General features: G+C 39.0%; 1 protein-coding gene across 2 annotated transcripts in view; it reads left to right on the top strand.

Annotated features, from left to right (window-relative positions):
• The first annotated feature begins 497 nt into the window (after nucleotides 1-497).
• LOC103464934 (vitamin D3 receptor B) overlaps nucleotides 498-16589 on the top strand; it is a 28778-nt gene continuing 12686 nt past the window's right edge. The window contains exons 1-3 of one of the 2 annotated variants that reach the window (XM_017304967.2): nucleotides 498-612; nucleotides 1338-1410; nucleotides 15018-15165. In XM_017304967.2, the coding sequence (XP_017160456.1) occupies nucleotides 15020-15165 (146 nt within the window). In that variant the 5' untranslated portion in view covers nucleotides 498-612; nucleotides 1338-1410; nucleotides 15018-15019. Of the gene's footprint in view, nucleotides 1029-1337; nucleotides 1411-15017; nucleotides 15166-16589 lie in introns of both variants that reach the window. The other variant, XM_008409347.3, reaches the window with a different exon arrangement.

Genomic DNA, 16589 nt, shown 5'->3' with positions numbered 1-16589 from the left:
GAAAAACGTTTATAAAGCATTAGATAAAACTTGTGAATCTCGGCATCTCTGATGCCTAAAGTTTCAACTACGTAATGTCTGTTGCTGCCGCAATAGGGTTTTCTGAATTTCCAAAGTGGATGCAAATGGAAACAAAGACACTCCGCTCTGCTGCATCTGAACGCACACAGACTGATTGAAACTGTTTATTTCGACCTACAAAGCAGCAGTACCGCTGGCAGCGTGAGCACGGTAATCCGCGCTTTAGGTCTGTCACTGATTCAGAGATCAGCGGTGTACCCATGTTGCTTTAAACCTCACGCGGTCAAAGTTGTTTACCTCTTCGTTACCTCTGACGTAAAGACACACCCCTGTTTGACGGGGCGGCCCTTTATGTTACGAGCATCTGATCCGACCAATCAGATGGGAGCTTGACAGCAAACTCCACCAACCAAAAAACAGGACTCACATCAAGCCGGGCTATGATTGGCTATCGTAGACGTCGAGGGGGGAAATCCCTTTTTCCCCCGTAGAGAGCGAAAGGAGGAGGGGCGGTGCATAACAAAAAGTAATGGCCATCTATTTGGGTCCAGTAGAAGGAGGATTAGCCTATTTCTTGTCGGACTGCTGCAGGTGCGCTCAAGTTTTCTGTGTATTTGCCTGGTAGCTACCTGTTAGCTGTGTTTTTCGGTTGGGAGTTAGCGACTCGCGCTCAGAGACGGGCTAATTATCCGGCCGAAGTCTCAGCCGCGTTGAGGGTTAAAGCAGGCAGCTAGCCACGCTAATGCTAGCTACTACAACCCACCCCGTGTGTGTTTGCGTGTGTATGTGTGCCAGCGTCTGGAAGGGCGTACTAGTTTGACGTATTCTGCCCGAAGTCTTTTCTACATTTCTTGAAGTATACGGTACGTAGCGTGGACGTGGTTTTTCCTTTTCGTAAGCTGCACAATATGAAGGGGGGCACGCGTTGCAAAAGCACAAAGACGACGAACCACAACTAAAGAGGATTAAAAATCTGCACGGTCTTCATGGGGAAAAGTTGAGCTGAGGTATGAAACTCGCAGGCACTGAAGGAATACTCAAGTCGTGGTTTGAATTATTGTGATTCTTTTTTTACTCGCCCCCATAGCTTACGAGGAACATGTGTCCAAGAGTTTTTTTTTTTTTTTTTTTTTTTTTTTTATAAATCAGTGTGTTTACCTACGCAGTTGCCTGATCGCCGTAAGATCACTTCAGAGTGTGTAGTTTACTGTTGAAAATAGTTCAGTGTTACATAAACAGAGCGACTGCAGGTCAGGTCCGAGGGTGAAGGCACACTCGGTGACTTGCGACATACCATTTTGCTTTTTACCAAACAGGATTAACAACCTGGGAAAACCGAAGAGAGGCTTCGAGACTTACAAACAGCGCGAGGACATGCTAAAACCCCAGGTGAGACATTTTCTTTCTCCTTTTGCTTTCTTTAAGTCTGACTAAAATGGACATGCGGGTTGTAACACTGTGAGAACGTCTTAAGTGTGTATTCGACGTGTTATTGCCAGTCTTAGTTATGCTGAATTTTTCATACCTAATCACTGCAAAGAAAACTAACTGGAATGATATAAAACAAAACAGAAGGCATTTGATAACAAACGACGACGCACTTAAAACCCCCCAACTCTAATCAGCTAAATAAGGTGAAGACGTTCGCCAAATGAAACCTCGATTTCTTACCAACGCATTGCCATCTCTATCCTTTCGTATTTGCAAACGAGTCCTTTTCGTACTTATGTGCTTAATTCATTATAAGTTAGTAAATTTCCTGTTGTGGGAGCCAGATATTATGGTAATGATTGTGGTATGCGCAACTCTAATGCATTACTGAGTTTAATTGTACATCATATGACAACTTACTGCTATTTTAATTTGTTTTGGTTCTGATCCCTGTGTTGGACAGTTTGTCTCACCACAGATTATGACTTGAAGAAGCCCAAATAACTCTACATGACCTCCTGCTGGTTGGTTTTATTTATTGGGGTCTTATGAACACATTTTCTAACAATCAGCTTTGAGGTAAAAGTCTGGTTTCATTTTCAAATTTTAAAGCAAGTACAACTTGGTTAATTGTTACAAAATTGTCCCATGGTACAGAACTTAAATTCTGAGCCCTAAAAGTCAGGTGTGAGAAGGCCAAATTTGTGAAGATATGAAATGGTTAAGGAACTAATTGAAAAGCAACCAAAAACTGACTATTACGCTATAAAAAAGGCAACGTTGGTTTGAAAGGTCAAGGAAACACTAGAGTAGTTGGTATATTAGCAAAAGCTCTAAGAGTTGCATATGAAAACAAGAAAGAGCAACATGGCCGTTGGTTCTTTTTGAGCTCTGCATGAGGATTAATTTGTTCATATTTACTTTGAAATGTGTGTCATATCTACTAAGTACTGAAATTCTAGTCATATTTGCACCACAATTTTAGCACCAAGGCTTTAGAGAAAGGCATAAGTAGTTGGAAAAAGTTCTGATACAGGTTTTAAATCAAAAATAACAAACTATTGTAAAATGATATTAAACGCACCAAAAGTGCACTGATGGAACATACTTTAAGAAAAGAAGAAATGGGGATTTATTTTTGGGTTTGTGCAAAATTTAAAAAACCTAAAAGATGGGTTATGTAGTGTCACTCCCTGAAGATAAAGGACAAAGGCATTATTGTCTTGTAATTTCCAGACTTAACTAAAGATTTACTAATCAAATCCATCTAAATAAGAAGCTTATTTGTAGCTCGAATCAAAACAAACATTTCTGATTTGATTTTACATATACTCTCTGTAAATATATATTTTTTTCTTCTTTCTGGTGCCACTTTTTGTACCAATATATTGTATAAAATGATTTCCTTGCCTTTCTCACTGGCCTCTCTAGGGTTGATTGAGAAGAAAGTGACATCTAAGCCACAGTCGCAGACCAAACGTACTTTGCTGTTTGCAATCACTTTATCAGTCATGGAGAATCCTGCCACTGTTGATTATGATGAATAATCAATATCTGCTGCAAGCCTTTTGTTGTTTTTATTTGAGATACAGACAACTCCACAGTCCACTCTTAGCTGCTCTCCAGTTAGAAAGTAAATGTGAAGGGATTAAATATGACTAAGACAGCAGGAGGATTTTCCTTTGCTCGTTTCAAGCTGGTTAGTTTGTTTTGTTACATTTAAAAAAGGCAGTTCATCAACTGATCCCCTGATTTAGGGAATGTTTTCCCACTCCAAACTATTTAGTCACTGTTGGATAACTTGGTATGTTATGAACATATTATAAAATATTGTGAACTGAGTGTGACTTTTAAGTCACATAAATTAAGTGTAAACTTGAACTGCCTTGTTGCTGAAATGTGTTATGCAAATTAACTTGCTTTGACTTAAACAAATAGTTGTTTTAAACTAGGGTGACCATTAAAACTGAATTCGGCACCAAGCGGTCGCTAGAGTACAGGTCATTTTCTTTTATCAGACTGAGGTAAACCTTTACTCAGATGTCATAAAAGGGGACCCTGTACTTTTGAATCAAATAGTAGCAGATTGTTTACAGATCAGTGTGCAGTTGGAAATGGTACAACCTATAGAAACTCTTAAACACTCCTCCCACTGCCTACTTCTGTTTTTTTTGTTGTTTTTTTTACTGTAGTCAGTTGCTTCTTTCTACATGTGACCGTATAGAGTGTGACGCAACTTAACTGTAAAGACCCTGTGTAATCTGCTTACGTGCATGTGTGTAGTTTTCCACATTTGTTCAGTACCTTTGAAACTAGCGACGTGTTAAGGTCTTCCTAATGTCTTTATGTTTTCAATTACTTTCTAACAGGCCTCATATGCTTTCACAGAAGTTTAAGTTATGCCGAAAATATTCTCAGAGAGCAAAGAGGGCAGTGCATTTATGTTATGGAATTATTCAATTTCTTTTCAGTTTTGTGTAATCAAACATGTGAAGTACAGATAAATCCAAAGCAATTTATTCCCCTGACAGGGTGGGTGATGACGAGAAGTAGAGATCATAATAAAAAAAATTAAAAATAGATAAAACATACTCCTTCTTTTCTTTTTATAAATGCCTTTCTTATTACATAACAGAAACAAACATGTTGGATCAAAAACAAAGTAATTTCAAATCTAACTCTTGCAGGGGTGTAAATAATTTATGTCCTAAATGTATAATTAGATATAGTTTGTTTTTTATGAAAAGTATGTTCTGAATAAGAGTCGGTGTTTTATGGAGGGTTACATAACTTTTGGACTAAGTGCTTTTGCACCCACCTGCCACATGTCCACGTCTGTCTGTCGGGGTTTGTGTGCTGAACTCTGCGTGTTATAAAATGTGCGTTCTTTGTCATATTCGGCATTGACATAAAAGGGACTTTTTGGTGTGTGTGTGTTTGAGCGGGCCTCTCCCTGCCTTGTCTCTTTCCCCTCTCCAGAGTCCAGCAAGGGGCCCAGCACAAAGGGGGCAGCCTGCCGTTACTGCCTCCCCTCTCCCTTTGCTGGCCAGCAGTGGAGCCTGGGTGTTTGAACGTTGTGGGGGGTGGGGAGGGGGCTGCAGAGACCATAGGGCTGGACACGGGACATGATGACCCCCCCCCTCCCCTCCCACCCTTTCCCCACCACCTCTTCCACCCCAGTTTAGCCCATCCTGTGTGGGGCACAGGTCACCTTGTCATGTGCTATTACTGCTGCTGTAACATGCTCCCTGTGATCGTAGGAAAAGAGCATAAGATAGAACCATGGAGTCTGCAGGAGGGAGAATGAGAGGCAAGTGAGGAGACAGGACTGGACTAGTCTGCTCAGCCAGTTGTTTAGCTGCATTACAGACTCGTTTTGTGTACGTTGTTGTTCGTTCAATTCACATAGTCTCTTTTTGTCTGTCGTCCTCAGACAACTGTCCCTTGTGTATTTTTTTAAGAACATTGGTGCAGCGCAGAATCCTATCAAATGTACTTGTATCTGTTCCTCATCTTGTTTTGAAATGTATATATAATTTTCTTTTCTGTTTTTTTTTTCCTGTTTCTATTATTGTGGTCTTATGTGTGGTACTGTGTGTGTGTGAATCGAAAGGCCATGCGTTTCCATTGTTGGCCAGTTCTCTCCATAACCTGGGCCGTTCCAGATCAGATGTGTTTCAGGTCTCTGCTGTACTCGTAGCGACCCAGTTTGAGGTATGCAGTAAAACACATCGTCTTATGTTTCTCCCTCTGATTCTCTTGTTTTCTTTTTTTCCCTCCATTTCCACATTTATGTTTTTCTCTGTTTTTTTTATGTGTGGTTTTTTTCCCTTTAAATGAGAAAATGTTTGACTGCACGCAACAATTTCAAAACAATTTGTGGGATTGCATCATGTGATGTAGATTAAAGATGCTTATTGGATTGTCATTTTGGGCCCCCTTCTTTCATTCAGTTGTCCATTTATTCCTCTCTGTTGCTATAGGTCTGGATGGGATCCTGAATTTAACGTGTTGGGATGTGGTCTGTAGGCTCATTGCTGACATTCTTAGGATGTGATGCCAGAGTTTTTTTTATTTTATTTCCCTCTTTCCCCTTGCTCTTCTGTGTCTTTTTACACTATGCTGATTTGTTCCCTCTGCTCACTTTTTGATATCCTTTTCTCTCTGTTCATGTTTCATTTTAGCGCATGGGCTGTAATTAGGTTTGTTTGATGGTGGGTGTGGATTCCCATAGGGTTTTTTAATCCTTTAGTATTGATTTTGATTGAAACTTATCTATCCTATTAGCTGCTCTGTCTTTTTTTGCAGCTTAAATATCTATGTTTCTTCTGTGTTCGACTTATGAAGATCCAAATTCTTTTGGCTCTAGTTTCTTGCCATGGTCTGCATTGGCACTAATGTGTACTTTAAAATCTTAGTTGTTGCAATTATTGCAGCAGGAGTTCACAGATTTGCTTTTTAGTAGCTGGAGAAGATGGTAATTTTCATGATTACTGCTTGCTTTATTTGAATAAGTCTCTATTGTGGTTTCTTAGGCTTTATATCACTTGTGGTTGCAAAATTTTTTGTATCCTGTAAACTTTTTTGCATTTCTGTCAGTATACAACAAGTAAATTCACTCTGATTTATTGGGGTTTGACGTGATGGGTTGACAAAAACTAGGACACTGCACTGAAGGAAAATTGTGCATGGATTTAACAGTTTTTTTTAGTTTTTTTTTTAGTTTTTGTTTTTTTACAAAAAAAAATCTGAAAAGTGCCATGTTTATTAATATATCTAGGGTTATTGCTCTCCTGAAAGGTTAGGTTTCTCACCAGGTTCTAAAGTATTTTGAAGCCTCATAACATGTTTTTTTCATTAGATGCTTCCTATCAAATTTTACCACCTTCTGTTTCCTAACCGATAAAACAGAAACCCACAGCATGATTCTGCTACCACCGCCTTTCACCATGGGGATTTGAAGTGATGTGTTGATTTCTTTAAGACACTTTGCATAACGGCCATAAATGTTAGTTTCATCTCTCACATTTCTAGTTGAAAATCTTAATCAGGTCTAATTCAGCAATGGCGGTCGAATACATTGCATTCTATTCAATAGAATTCATGAAACACTTCAGGACTTTATTTGCCAAAAAGAAAAAGAGAAACACCAAGTTCTCTGTTCAATATATTAAAGTTTATTGCTGTAATGTGGACAAAATGTGGAAAAAGTTCAAGTGGTTTGAATACTTTTCACAAAGCAGCACAATTAGCTAATCTCACAGGACTCCAGATGGCGTGAGAAGTTCACACTAAATGGAGTTGCATGGGAGTGTGGTCACTTCCTGTGAGTGTGATGCAGATTTCGGTGGGACACCCCCTAAACATGATGGATTTCTATCATTGTGTCTAATACTCTTTTATTATTAGTAGGCCTTTATGCTGTGCAACACGATACATTCCAGCGTTGAGCAGAATCTGTTTGAGTGACATTTCTTCAGCTTAGACCTGTGAGACTTTATTATCAGCGTTTACGTAATTTCAGATGTGACAGCATGAAATAAAATGAGGAAAAGATGAGTCAGCATGCAAAGCAGCACTTGTTCTTCCAGAGTTAATCGGTTGGGGTAGCAGAAGAGGAAACTCCCTATCCTTTCCTTCAAGGACTTGGCCAGAATTGGGGTTGCGTCTTTACTTTACAGCTTTCACCACCCAGTTAAAATGATATGCTGCAGTTAGTTTGTGGTGCGTTGCATACTTGCAGCAGGCCTCTTTCCTCACTCATCAGCCGCTGCTGCTGATGCTCTCAGACCTTGAAACACGTCTTCGCTTTTGCTTTTTCTTTATAGCTTTCTAGATTGTTTCTTTGAATGACTTTTAAATTGGTGATATTTATTCCATACAGGCTATTGGTCACTTCTTGACTTTCACATGGAGCAAATGTTCTGTTGTACTATTGAAAATGTATTATTTAATATTAGATTTAGCGTGTCAAGATGTATCAGTGAACAAGACGTATATGTTTGAAGAACATCCATGAGTTCAATGAAAATTTTCAGTTAATGCATTTATTTCAAATAACATTAAATATATTCAGTTTCAAGCATTAAAAAATGTTTAGTTTTTTTGATTATGCTTTTTTGGCTAAAAGTTATTTAATTAAGATGGACTCGACCTTTGAATCACAAGTTAATTTATTTACCCTTTAACTTCATATAGCTGACGTTTTCAATTATGAATGACCTTTCAAAGAAAATCCAAAGAAGAACATCTTCAGCCATTTATTTTCTTAACTCTATTTTCACATATAGTTTGCAAGTTATGTGTCACATATCTGTTAAGCAGCTGACTGCAGACTCTACCAGAGCAGTCAGCCTGGCTAATTAATCAGTTAATATCAGCTTGGTAGACAGTTGAAGTCCGATATATTGTCTGACATTAAAACAGACAAAACCTTTCCTGATCACCAAAATGATTCCTTTACTAAATGCCAGAATAATTAAAGTTTTTCTATTTCATTGCTTTTTAAGCTCGAGACATTTATCGTACCGTTTAAGTTTCTGAAAAACCCCACAATATAGTGTTCTGCCTTTATTAGCTTCTGATTGGTTCACAGCATTTCACATTTGAGTTGAAAAGAAGCACCCATATAAAAATATTTATATAAGGCAACACCTCAGACACATTGTGCCTTTGTCTGAAATTATGAGCAAATCAAAAGAAATCAGCCAAGGTATCAGGAAGAGAATGGTGAACCTCGACAAGTTTTGGTTTATATTCTGGGTACAATTTCCAGATGCATGAAGGTGTTACTTCCTTCTGTTCAAACATGTTCCAGTTTAAGCACTATGGGAATGTCCAACCATTATTCTGTACCTCAAAGATGAGTGTTATAAATATATCGGTTTAAGTACCAGGACTAAAGCAAAAGACCTTGCAAAATCCTGATACGGTTGTTATTATCCGTTATGAGATGAGTCATGTACCAAAATGGGCTAAGAGGGCAATCAGAACAAGCCATTAAGTCAAAAACAAGATCAAAAGCCAGATCTCTGTTTGCAAAGTCAGTCAGCTGCATCTTCATTTTTGGAGAAGTGTGCTGTGATCTGATGAAGCTAGAATTGAAGTGTGTCGCCATGTAATAATGACCGTCAGTATATTAGGAGGCAAAAGATGGAAGCTTAAAAGCCAGAGAACACCATCCCAGCTATGAAGTGCAGGGTTTGGCACCTTCATTTTATGAGGGTGTTTTTTCCTGCAACATCCTGACTGGTGCACAATTTGATGGCATCATGAAGAAAAAAACATGATGTCTATTATCATGTGAAGGGCTTCAGAAAACCCTCATCACAGTCCCACTGAAATCTTGTAGGGAAAGCTGAAAAAGTGTGTCCAAGGAAGACGGTTTTCAAACCTGAGACAGTTACACCAGTTCTGTCAAACGTCTATTGTAAGAAGCTTATAGGTGGATATCCAAAACATTTGACCTGTGCTGTTGAAGCTGTTAGGTCTGCTGTAAATGAACAACACCCTCCCTCGGATAGCATGCTTTATTTGGGCAGGTGTGAAAGCGTATCCGACTCTGGTGGGGACCAATAAACCGGCTTTGGGCTGCTGAAAACGTGGGCCTCTTTTCGCTTGTAAATGAACCCTGATGTGGTTTGCTTTCAGTGGGAATGCAACTGGACCTTTGAGCAAACCAAAAACATGAGGTAACTTCACTTTTACCTGGGACTTACAGACATATATGTGATCTGAAAACCTCTAAATCCTTGCTCAGTGGATCTGTAAGAAGAGCAGCACTTTGGCACTTTGGAGTTTTCAATTCCCAACTGTTACTTTCTTCATTCGCCTTATTTATGCAAAGCAACATGCTTGAAAGCTCCCTACCTCACCTGCTGCTCTCAAAAGCCAGCCTCTTGTGCTAGCGCCCCAAATGAGCAGCCTTTGTAACTGCATGACATTACCCAGGTGATTTGTCCCATTTTCACTGTGAAAGTGAAAATGTTCTACATTTCCACAACCAATCAGCGTGCCTGGAGTGTTCTGGTGTGAAAGCATCCTTAAAGACAATTCTACCAAATCATCAATTCGGAGAAGGCAGTAAAAAACATCAACTCATTATTCTAGCGTTTACCAAATGGAAATAACTGGTAGTGTTAGCTGACTGAAAAATGTGAAACTTTAGTTCCATTTAATGTCAGATAATGCATCTTTTTATATGTTATATGTAAACTAGGCACCATGTTTTGTCCATATGTTTGATATTCGAATAGTGACTGCCCCTCCTGTACACCTACCTGTGTGAAGTAGCGAGTGCCTGTGATGACTGTTTGCTGTGGTTTTGTCAAACTATCAAACCAACTTGGCGACTTGAATGTGTGGAATGGAGAGGAGCATTTGATCTTTTTCATTGGTTTCACAACTACTTGTGGTGTAATGGTGTGTAATCCTGTATATCAGCGCAACACTATCAGTGTCTCCCTGAGTAGATTATCTCTCGCTGGGTGAGCCGAATGATTAAAGTTGTGCAGGTCATAATCATTTACCTCTAACAGAGTGATCCCACAGATGTTCCAAAAGAGCTGCATTTATATCGAAAAATGCATTTTCTCACACGTACAGAGAGCAGGAGGCCTAGTTACACTGATCAGTCCACATAAACTGCATGTGACTACCAAATCTGCTGTTTGATTTTCAACTGTGACAGAAGAGGACCAGCAGAGGTAAATCATATTAGAAATGCAATTCCCACATGAACATCAAATTGCTTTCTTTCCCCTCCTGATAGTTCTTGAGATGATGAGCTGTCAGAGATTGGACTATTTATATTTAGCCAGTAACTGAAGCAGCTTATGATGGTGTATTTTTAGCCCGCTTTTGAAATGATCAGAAAAGTACTGTTTGTGTTGATCGTCATCTTTTGGTTGCTGCTCTTCGTTAAATTTTCCACAAATGGCAGAAGGGTACAGTGGGGTTGTAGCGACACAGGAGGTCACTCTGACAGAGGTCGCTCCTCTACTACATAAACAAATACTCATCCATCTGCTTTCATCCCATTGTTGTAATTATGTCGTTAATATAACTTCGCTCACAAAACATGTCATACAGAAGGATGAGTTTGGAACCACACTTCTGAAAATGTACAGTTGCATAAATTGCTACTTTGACCAAAACAAAGTTGTGTATCCAAAGCCTAACACCATTTAATGGGAAATTTCCTAGGGCTAGGCTTACCCTGCTACTCTTAAGGCTGTGGTTGAAATATTCCACTGAGACATGTGACCCTCCTCAGCTTGTACACGACCAGTTATTGCTGATTCCTTGCAAGTAAACATAAGTGGCGTCTAAGAGCCCATTATGTTGTCAGTATCTTATAGAAGACAGAAAGTAAAACATCCAAATATTTTAAACCAGGTATTACAGGGTGGTGGGTCTAGTGACATTTGTCAAGGAGGGACATATTTTAGCTCTTTATTCTGTGATTCGGTTTCAAATTTAATTTATTTAAAACTGGCATTGTGGGATGCTGCATTTTATTGAACCAAAGCAGAGGATTTGTGAAAACCCCAGATTGCAGCCCAGGGCTAATTTCCATCTGAGTTAAACATGTTAACTGTGTTGCTTTTCAAGGCTTGTTATTGATGATTTACAGTCTCTCCAATTGTGATGAATAAAAAAAACCCCAAACAAATCAGACTAGAAAGTAAAGTGGTTTTCATTCCAGTTTGAATTTGTTAACCAAGATGTTATTTACTTTTTTCAGGGATTAGCAAATGGTACCTACCCCTTTTTTTCCCCAGGTGTTCCCCCCATGAAAAGTTTTAAAAAGCTAGAAAGCCAGGCCTCTTGGCCCTCCTCCTACTCCACAAAAACATGTGGATTAAAAGTCAGTGTTAATTAACTTTTACGATTTTTTTTAAAAGCACTGTATGTGCACATGCTCACTGGAGTTGCGTGAAGAATTTTTTTTTTCAATGCCACACTGTAGGTGTTGCAGGGGTGCACACTTTCAAAGAGAGCAGGCATTAAAGCAAATATAATGTATTTTATCCATTTGGTGGATGCTATATACCGGGCCTTACCTTTCATCTGGTTACTTTACAACTTGCAACAAAATTGCTTTCTATCTCTATAAGCAGCCTTCTACACTGGAGGACGAATCAAAATGAAACCAAAACTCCAAATGCTGGTCTGGAAATCATTACACTGTCGAGAATCCTATTTACCGCAAGCTTAACAGTGTGCTGACGTTTTTGTTCTCCCAGTTACTTGCCCACCAGTCGAATGTAATTTGGGCAATCTAAGGTTTACTGACCGTAGATTCAGCAGCACACAATTTTGACAATAATTGTGCAAGTGTACTGTTATGTTTCTTTCCTTCTTTGATTTAAAATGTGCAGAAGCTCTTTAGTTGCTTTATTCATAACTATGTTTTTAAAGCAGACAAAGAGTGACAAGCTATGAAATTACTCATCTGTGCTGTAACCACTGTAGAGACAAGAGGACCTTCATCAAAAAGCTTGTGCGTCATGACAGAAATTAAAATGGCAGAGCCGTCTTTAGAATGAGTGTTCACTTGGTTAAGATTTTTACATATTTCTTCTAATACAAGTCAGGTGTGTGAGATAAGCTACCTTCAGAGTGTCATTCTGTGAATGTGAACGCACCCATCACATCCTGTTTGAGCTGATTGGATGTCGTGATGAGGAACATAACAAAAACCACGTGTGTTGGTCTTAATCTCTGCTCTGGTTCTTGGCTGAACAGTAAAGACTCAGTGGATTGTCAGGAGAATAAAAGTACCTCGTATTATTGTCACTCTTCTTTAAAAAAATAAAAAATTGAACCTTTATCAATTAATAGGATTTTGCACAAAAACAAAATCAAAAAATTCTGCAAATGCTGTCGTTTGCTAATTACCAGTACACACACAACTCACACTGTTACTGTTCTTAATTGTCATATAATATGATACTACATACAATAATACGGAAGGAATATTTGGAAACATTACCAGTCAGTTATTTGATTGTGCTTAATAGCGTTTCAATAATATGAAAATCAGTCAAGAGTGAGAGCTTGTTTCAAAGCTGGAAAAAAAAAAAGAAGAGTTTTATTCTGCTTTCCCTTTGGAAGACCGGAATGAGTATACATTTAGTCTAATAAGCTGTTGCATTATTTAGAGCTCTCTCAATTCTTCTGCACATTTACTGTAATGACCTGTCGAGGCTGAATGCAGTCAGAAAGGACTGACTTCAGCCGTCATTCAATAATAGACTAGAGTAAATAGGTTTTTTGGTTCACAGTGACTGATGTTTGCTGTGAATGGATTGCTTTAGGGCAGTCGAACTGCTACAGGATACTTTATTATTAAGGTTTATTCCATTTATTCCAGTCAGGTATTACAACATTACAAGATGGTGAATATTGATTTGTGACTATTATGGTAAATGTGGTAATTTGATACCCAAACCAACCACATACAGCTTTCTGTTGTAGAAATGTAAGACTAAGTAGCAATTTATTACCTCTCCAGACACCACAATAACTCCCAAACACTTAACATCAGGAAATACCAAACAATGCTGATGTTGTATCCATAATAATAGCGTATCCATAAAGCTCAAACGCTTCAAGATACTAAACATGGGCTCTTATCTAAACTAATCTCTTTCTCAGAGAAATGAAAGGTTCTCCATATGTCACCCAGAGGGACATTTGGAGGAATTACTTGTGTAATCCCAAGCATACTTCCCTAACTTTTATCATAATTGTTGTTTAATATGTAAAATGACATCAAGTGTTTTATAGACTGAAAATGGTGAGAGTTTTTAGTTTTGACATGTAAAAAAATACCGGGGGGAAAAAAACTGTTTCTCAACTATATGAACTGCCAATCATGGAAATTAATCTGTCACCCCTAAAAGCTCACCAAAAAAAGATTTTCACTCAAGAATTTTCTATTTAAAAGAAAGAGAAGTAGATTCAAAAGATGTTGAAGTTGAAATTAGTCAAAACCATTAAGCAAAATTGGTGGCATCACAAATACCGTTCCTGTAATAAAACTGACTAAAAACACCTAAAGAAAGTATATCTTAATATCTCTGAAAATAGTGAAACAATCTCAACAATATCTTCAGATTTTGGGACTAAACGTGAAGATGCAGAGTTAAGTTTCATGATAAATCAAAATTCTTAAGACTTTTTTTTTTCCAATGCCAATAAACTGTAGGACAATTTCTCATCCCCAGTTTCCTCTCTGATGCATCCCCAGACATAAAGACGTTGACACTTAGCCAGAACAACTGTCTGACTAAATGTCCACAGGAAGAAATGGGAACAGAACGCATTTAGAAAATATTCTAACCTGTTCAGCAATTAATTTTAGTTGATGTCCAAAATGCTGAGTCTCTTCAGCACTTGTAGTAGTAGCCTTTCCAATTTTAGTATTTGTTTGAATCTCCTGGACCTCTCTGGCTCGGTAGCAAAACCAAACGGTCTGAGAATTACTCTGTGGCTTGTTGTTTATCAAAGCTCTGTTCGATCCATCAGATGAATTCCCTGGACAAGCATTTGCAGACATGCAGCAGTTGTGCAGCAACACATGTATCCGATATTCTTGGTTGAAACATGTGGTGTGCATTTCAGCTACTGTAGAAGCTTGACCCACTACGAATAATGACGTCTGTGTTTAAAAAATGTAGTAACTAGACCCTTTAAAGTTTTAATAAAAAAATGTGTGGTCAGTTCATAGGATTTACAAGACTTGCTCAGATTTAGTTGTAAAGGCTTACCACTCAGTTTTCAAATAATCCAAGCTGCAAAATGACAACATACTATGCTGAAGCATTCACCTTGATCCTTACTTACTCTTCTTGTGAGCATTATTATTGGACGTGACTGATGAAAAGCTGTGTCAAATTATCTTGAATTATTCAGCTGGCTCCTTGCAGCATTGGCCTTTGATTTATTTGCAAGTTTGTTGAGTGTTGCTTTAGTTACCATGGCCTTCCACATCCCCCTCCTCCTCCTCCTCCTTCCATCATTTGCTCGACTTTCACTGCAGTGAAAGGGACCAAAGAAAGAAATGAGAGAAGCTTTGTGAAGGACAGTGATTGTTTGTTTATGAGGATGTTAGCCTTGTGGTGACATGTTTTTTTTTTGTTTTTTTTTCTTCCCATCACGTGGCCAAGTTTAAAAGGTAATCGGAGCACTGTGTAATCAAATATAACCCAAATCCTGTTTTTCTTTTCATTGGGGGGTGTGCAAAGGAGAGTTTTTTCCGTTTGATTCATACTGCTTTGGTTCTGCACCCTTGGACAAAACCACTGAAGTTGCGTTTGCTTCCAAAGGGTAAATTGGGAAGTTGAGTCACACACAGCTTGGTTGGCAAAGGAAAGCAATGTTTTTTTCTGTGCGTGTAAGAGTTTGTAGGTAACCTTGATCAAGTCGAAATTGATTTTTCTCTGTATTGCAATGGTGGCGCGTTGACTAGGATGTGATTTCTTTATTTCCCATTAAGACACACGGCGTATAACATTTTTTTGTTAACACTCTCCTGCTTTTCGCTGCTTTCTGTTTAGTGATGGAGCCTACCGTTGTGAGTACATCCACCGTGGCCCCTGATGAGTTTGACAGGAATGTGCCACGGATCTGCGGCGTGTGTGGCGACAAGGCCACTGGTTTCCACTTCAATGCCATGACCTGTGAAGGATGCAAGGGCTTTTTCAGGTATGCTAATATTCAGTCAAAATCTGGCTTAATCTCAGGTGGCTCCTGGGGATAGCATATAAAAGCTCTATGGAAAGGAGTGGATTTTTACTGGCTTTACACAAACCAATTACATTTTTAGAGGGGAAATAAAGTACAATGAAAAAGAAATGTATTAAAAGATGCACAATACAATTAAGTCGTACTCTGTTGTGTGGACGTCTGAAGAAGCCTCTGTTTTTTCTGGGGAAAAAGCTTCACCTGCTGGTAAAACAACCTCACCACTGCTTTTTCCTGCTGCCGGTGGTGAGTCAAGACTTGGAATTGCAAGCGTGACGAGCATTGATCCATATCTTTTCGGAGCTTTGCACGTGATTTGTTTGCAACATGTACTCGGGACGGGAACGGGTGTCCTTCCTGCTCTGACTGCTGGCGACGTTATGCTGCAGGATAATTGGGTAAGACTGACTGCAGTGTTTAAGAAGCCAGAGGGGCTCACCGCAGCCCTCACTTAGGGCAGAGCTCCACTGTTGTTGCCATAAAATACAGAAATTTTGTATTTATTTTTTGGTGAAAAAGAAGTCGCTAGAGAATCTGAAAGTTGCCAAATACAGCGACAAGGTGAATAGGTTTGCAGCGGTGCTTTCCCTCGTTCTGACCACAGCCCCGCTCAATCCCCTCTGTTCACCACACTTGGCCGTGCCCCTCAGTGTCAGCGTTCACTGCCCACTTTGTAAGAGTTTTGCTTTCACAGTTAGTTTCACTTTAAGGGCAATTTAAAGTTGCCAGCTAATCTGTCATGCATTTTTTGGACAATCTAAGAAAAGCTGAAGGCCTTGAGAAAGCTCTCATGCACTGCAAAGACCTGCAGACTCCCCCTGGAAACGAACCCAAAGGCTCGGTTCTGTGTGGCGACTGCTCTAACAACCTTTTCACTGTACTGACCCCTTCTTTCTGCTCTCTAACTTGGAAAAGTTAAAAATTTGAAGCAAAACTGGAACAATTTGTTTTCCTACGTTTTGTTTTGAAGTATGTGCGTCTGTTCTGTACATTTGCGTCCGTTCCTCCCAGCAGTGTCGGTATTCAAAAGGAAAACGGGAAAAAAACCCCCGGATGTTTAATAATGTCCTTCCTCGTCTCTCACATGGCCTTCGTTTGAACTCTCATAAAGCACGTTCATGAGTTTATAGATGCTCATACGTTCATGTGACTAAATCATTACTCTGCGTCACTATTTTGCTCAACTTCTCTCTTACCCTCAGATTCCTTGGCACATGTCCATATTTTTGCTTTTTTGCTTTTTAATCCTAGATCTGAAGGAAAAAAATATCTATTTCTGCCTTGTTTATTTTTGTGCAAAACACTGTGAATGTGTTTCCCTGTTAATAAAGATAAAAATGAATAGCAAAATGAAATGTATTCTCTTTTTACCCAGGAAACAACTT

Source organism: Poecilia reticulata, chromosome 5 (assembly GCF_904066995.2).
Source record: "Poecilia reticulata chromosome 5, P_reticulata-male-v2, whole genome shotgun sequence".
NCBI classification, from domain to species: domain Eukaryota; kingdom Metazoa; phylum Chordata; class Actinopteri; order Cyprinodontiformes; family Poeciliidae; genus Poecilia; species Poecilia reticulata.
The sequence above is the reverse complement of the archived record's forward strand: the minus strand, read 5'-3'. Positions and strand labels throughout refer to the sequence as shown.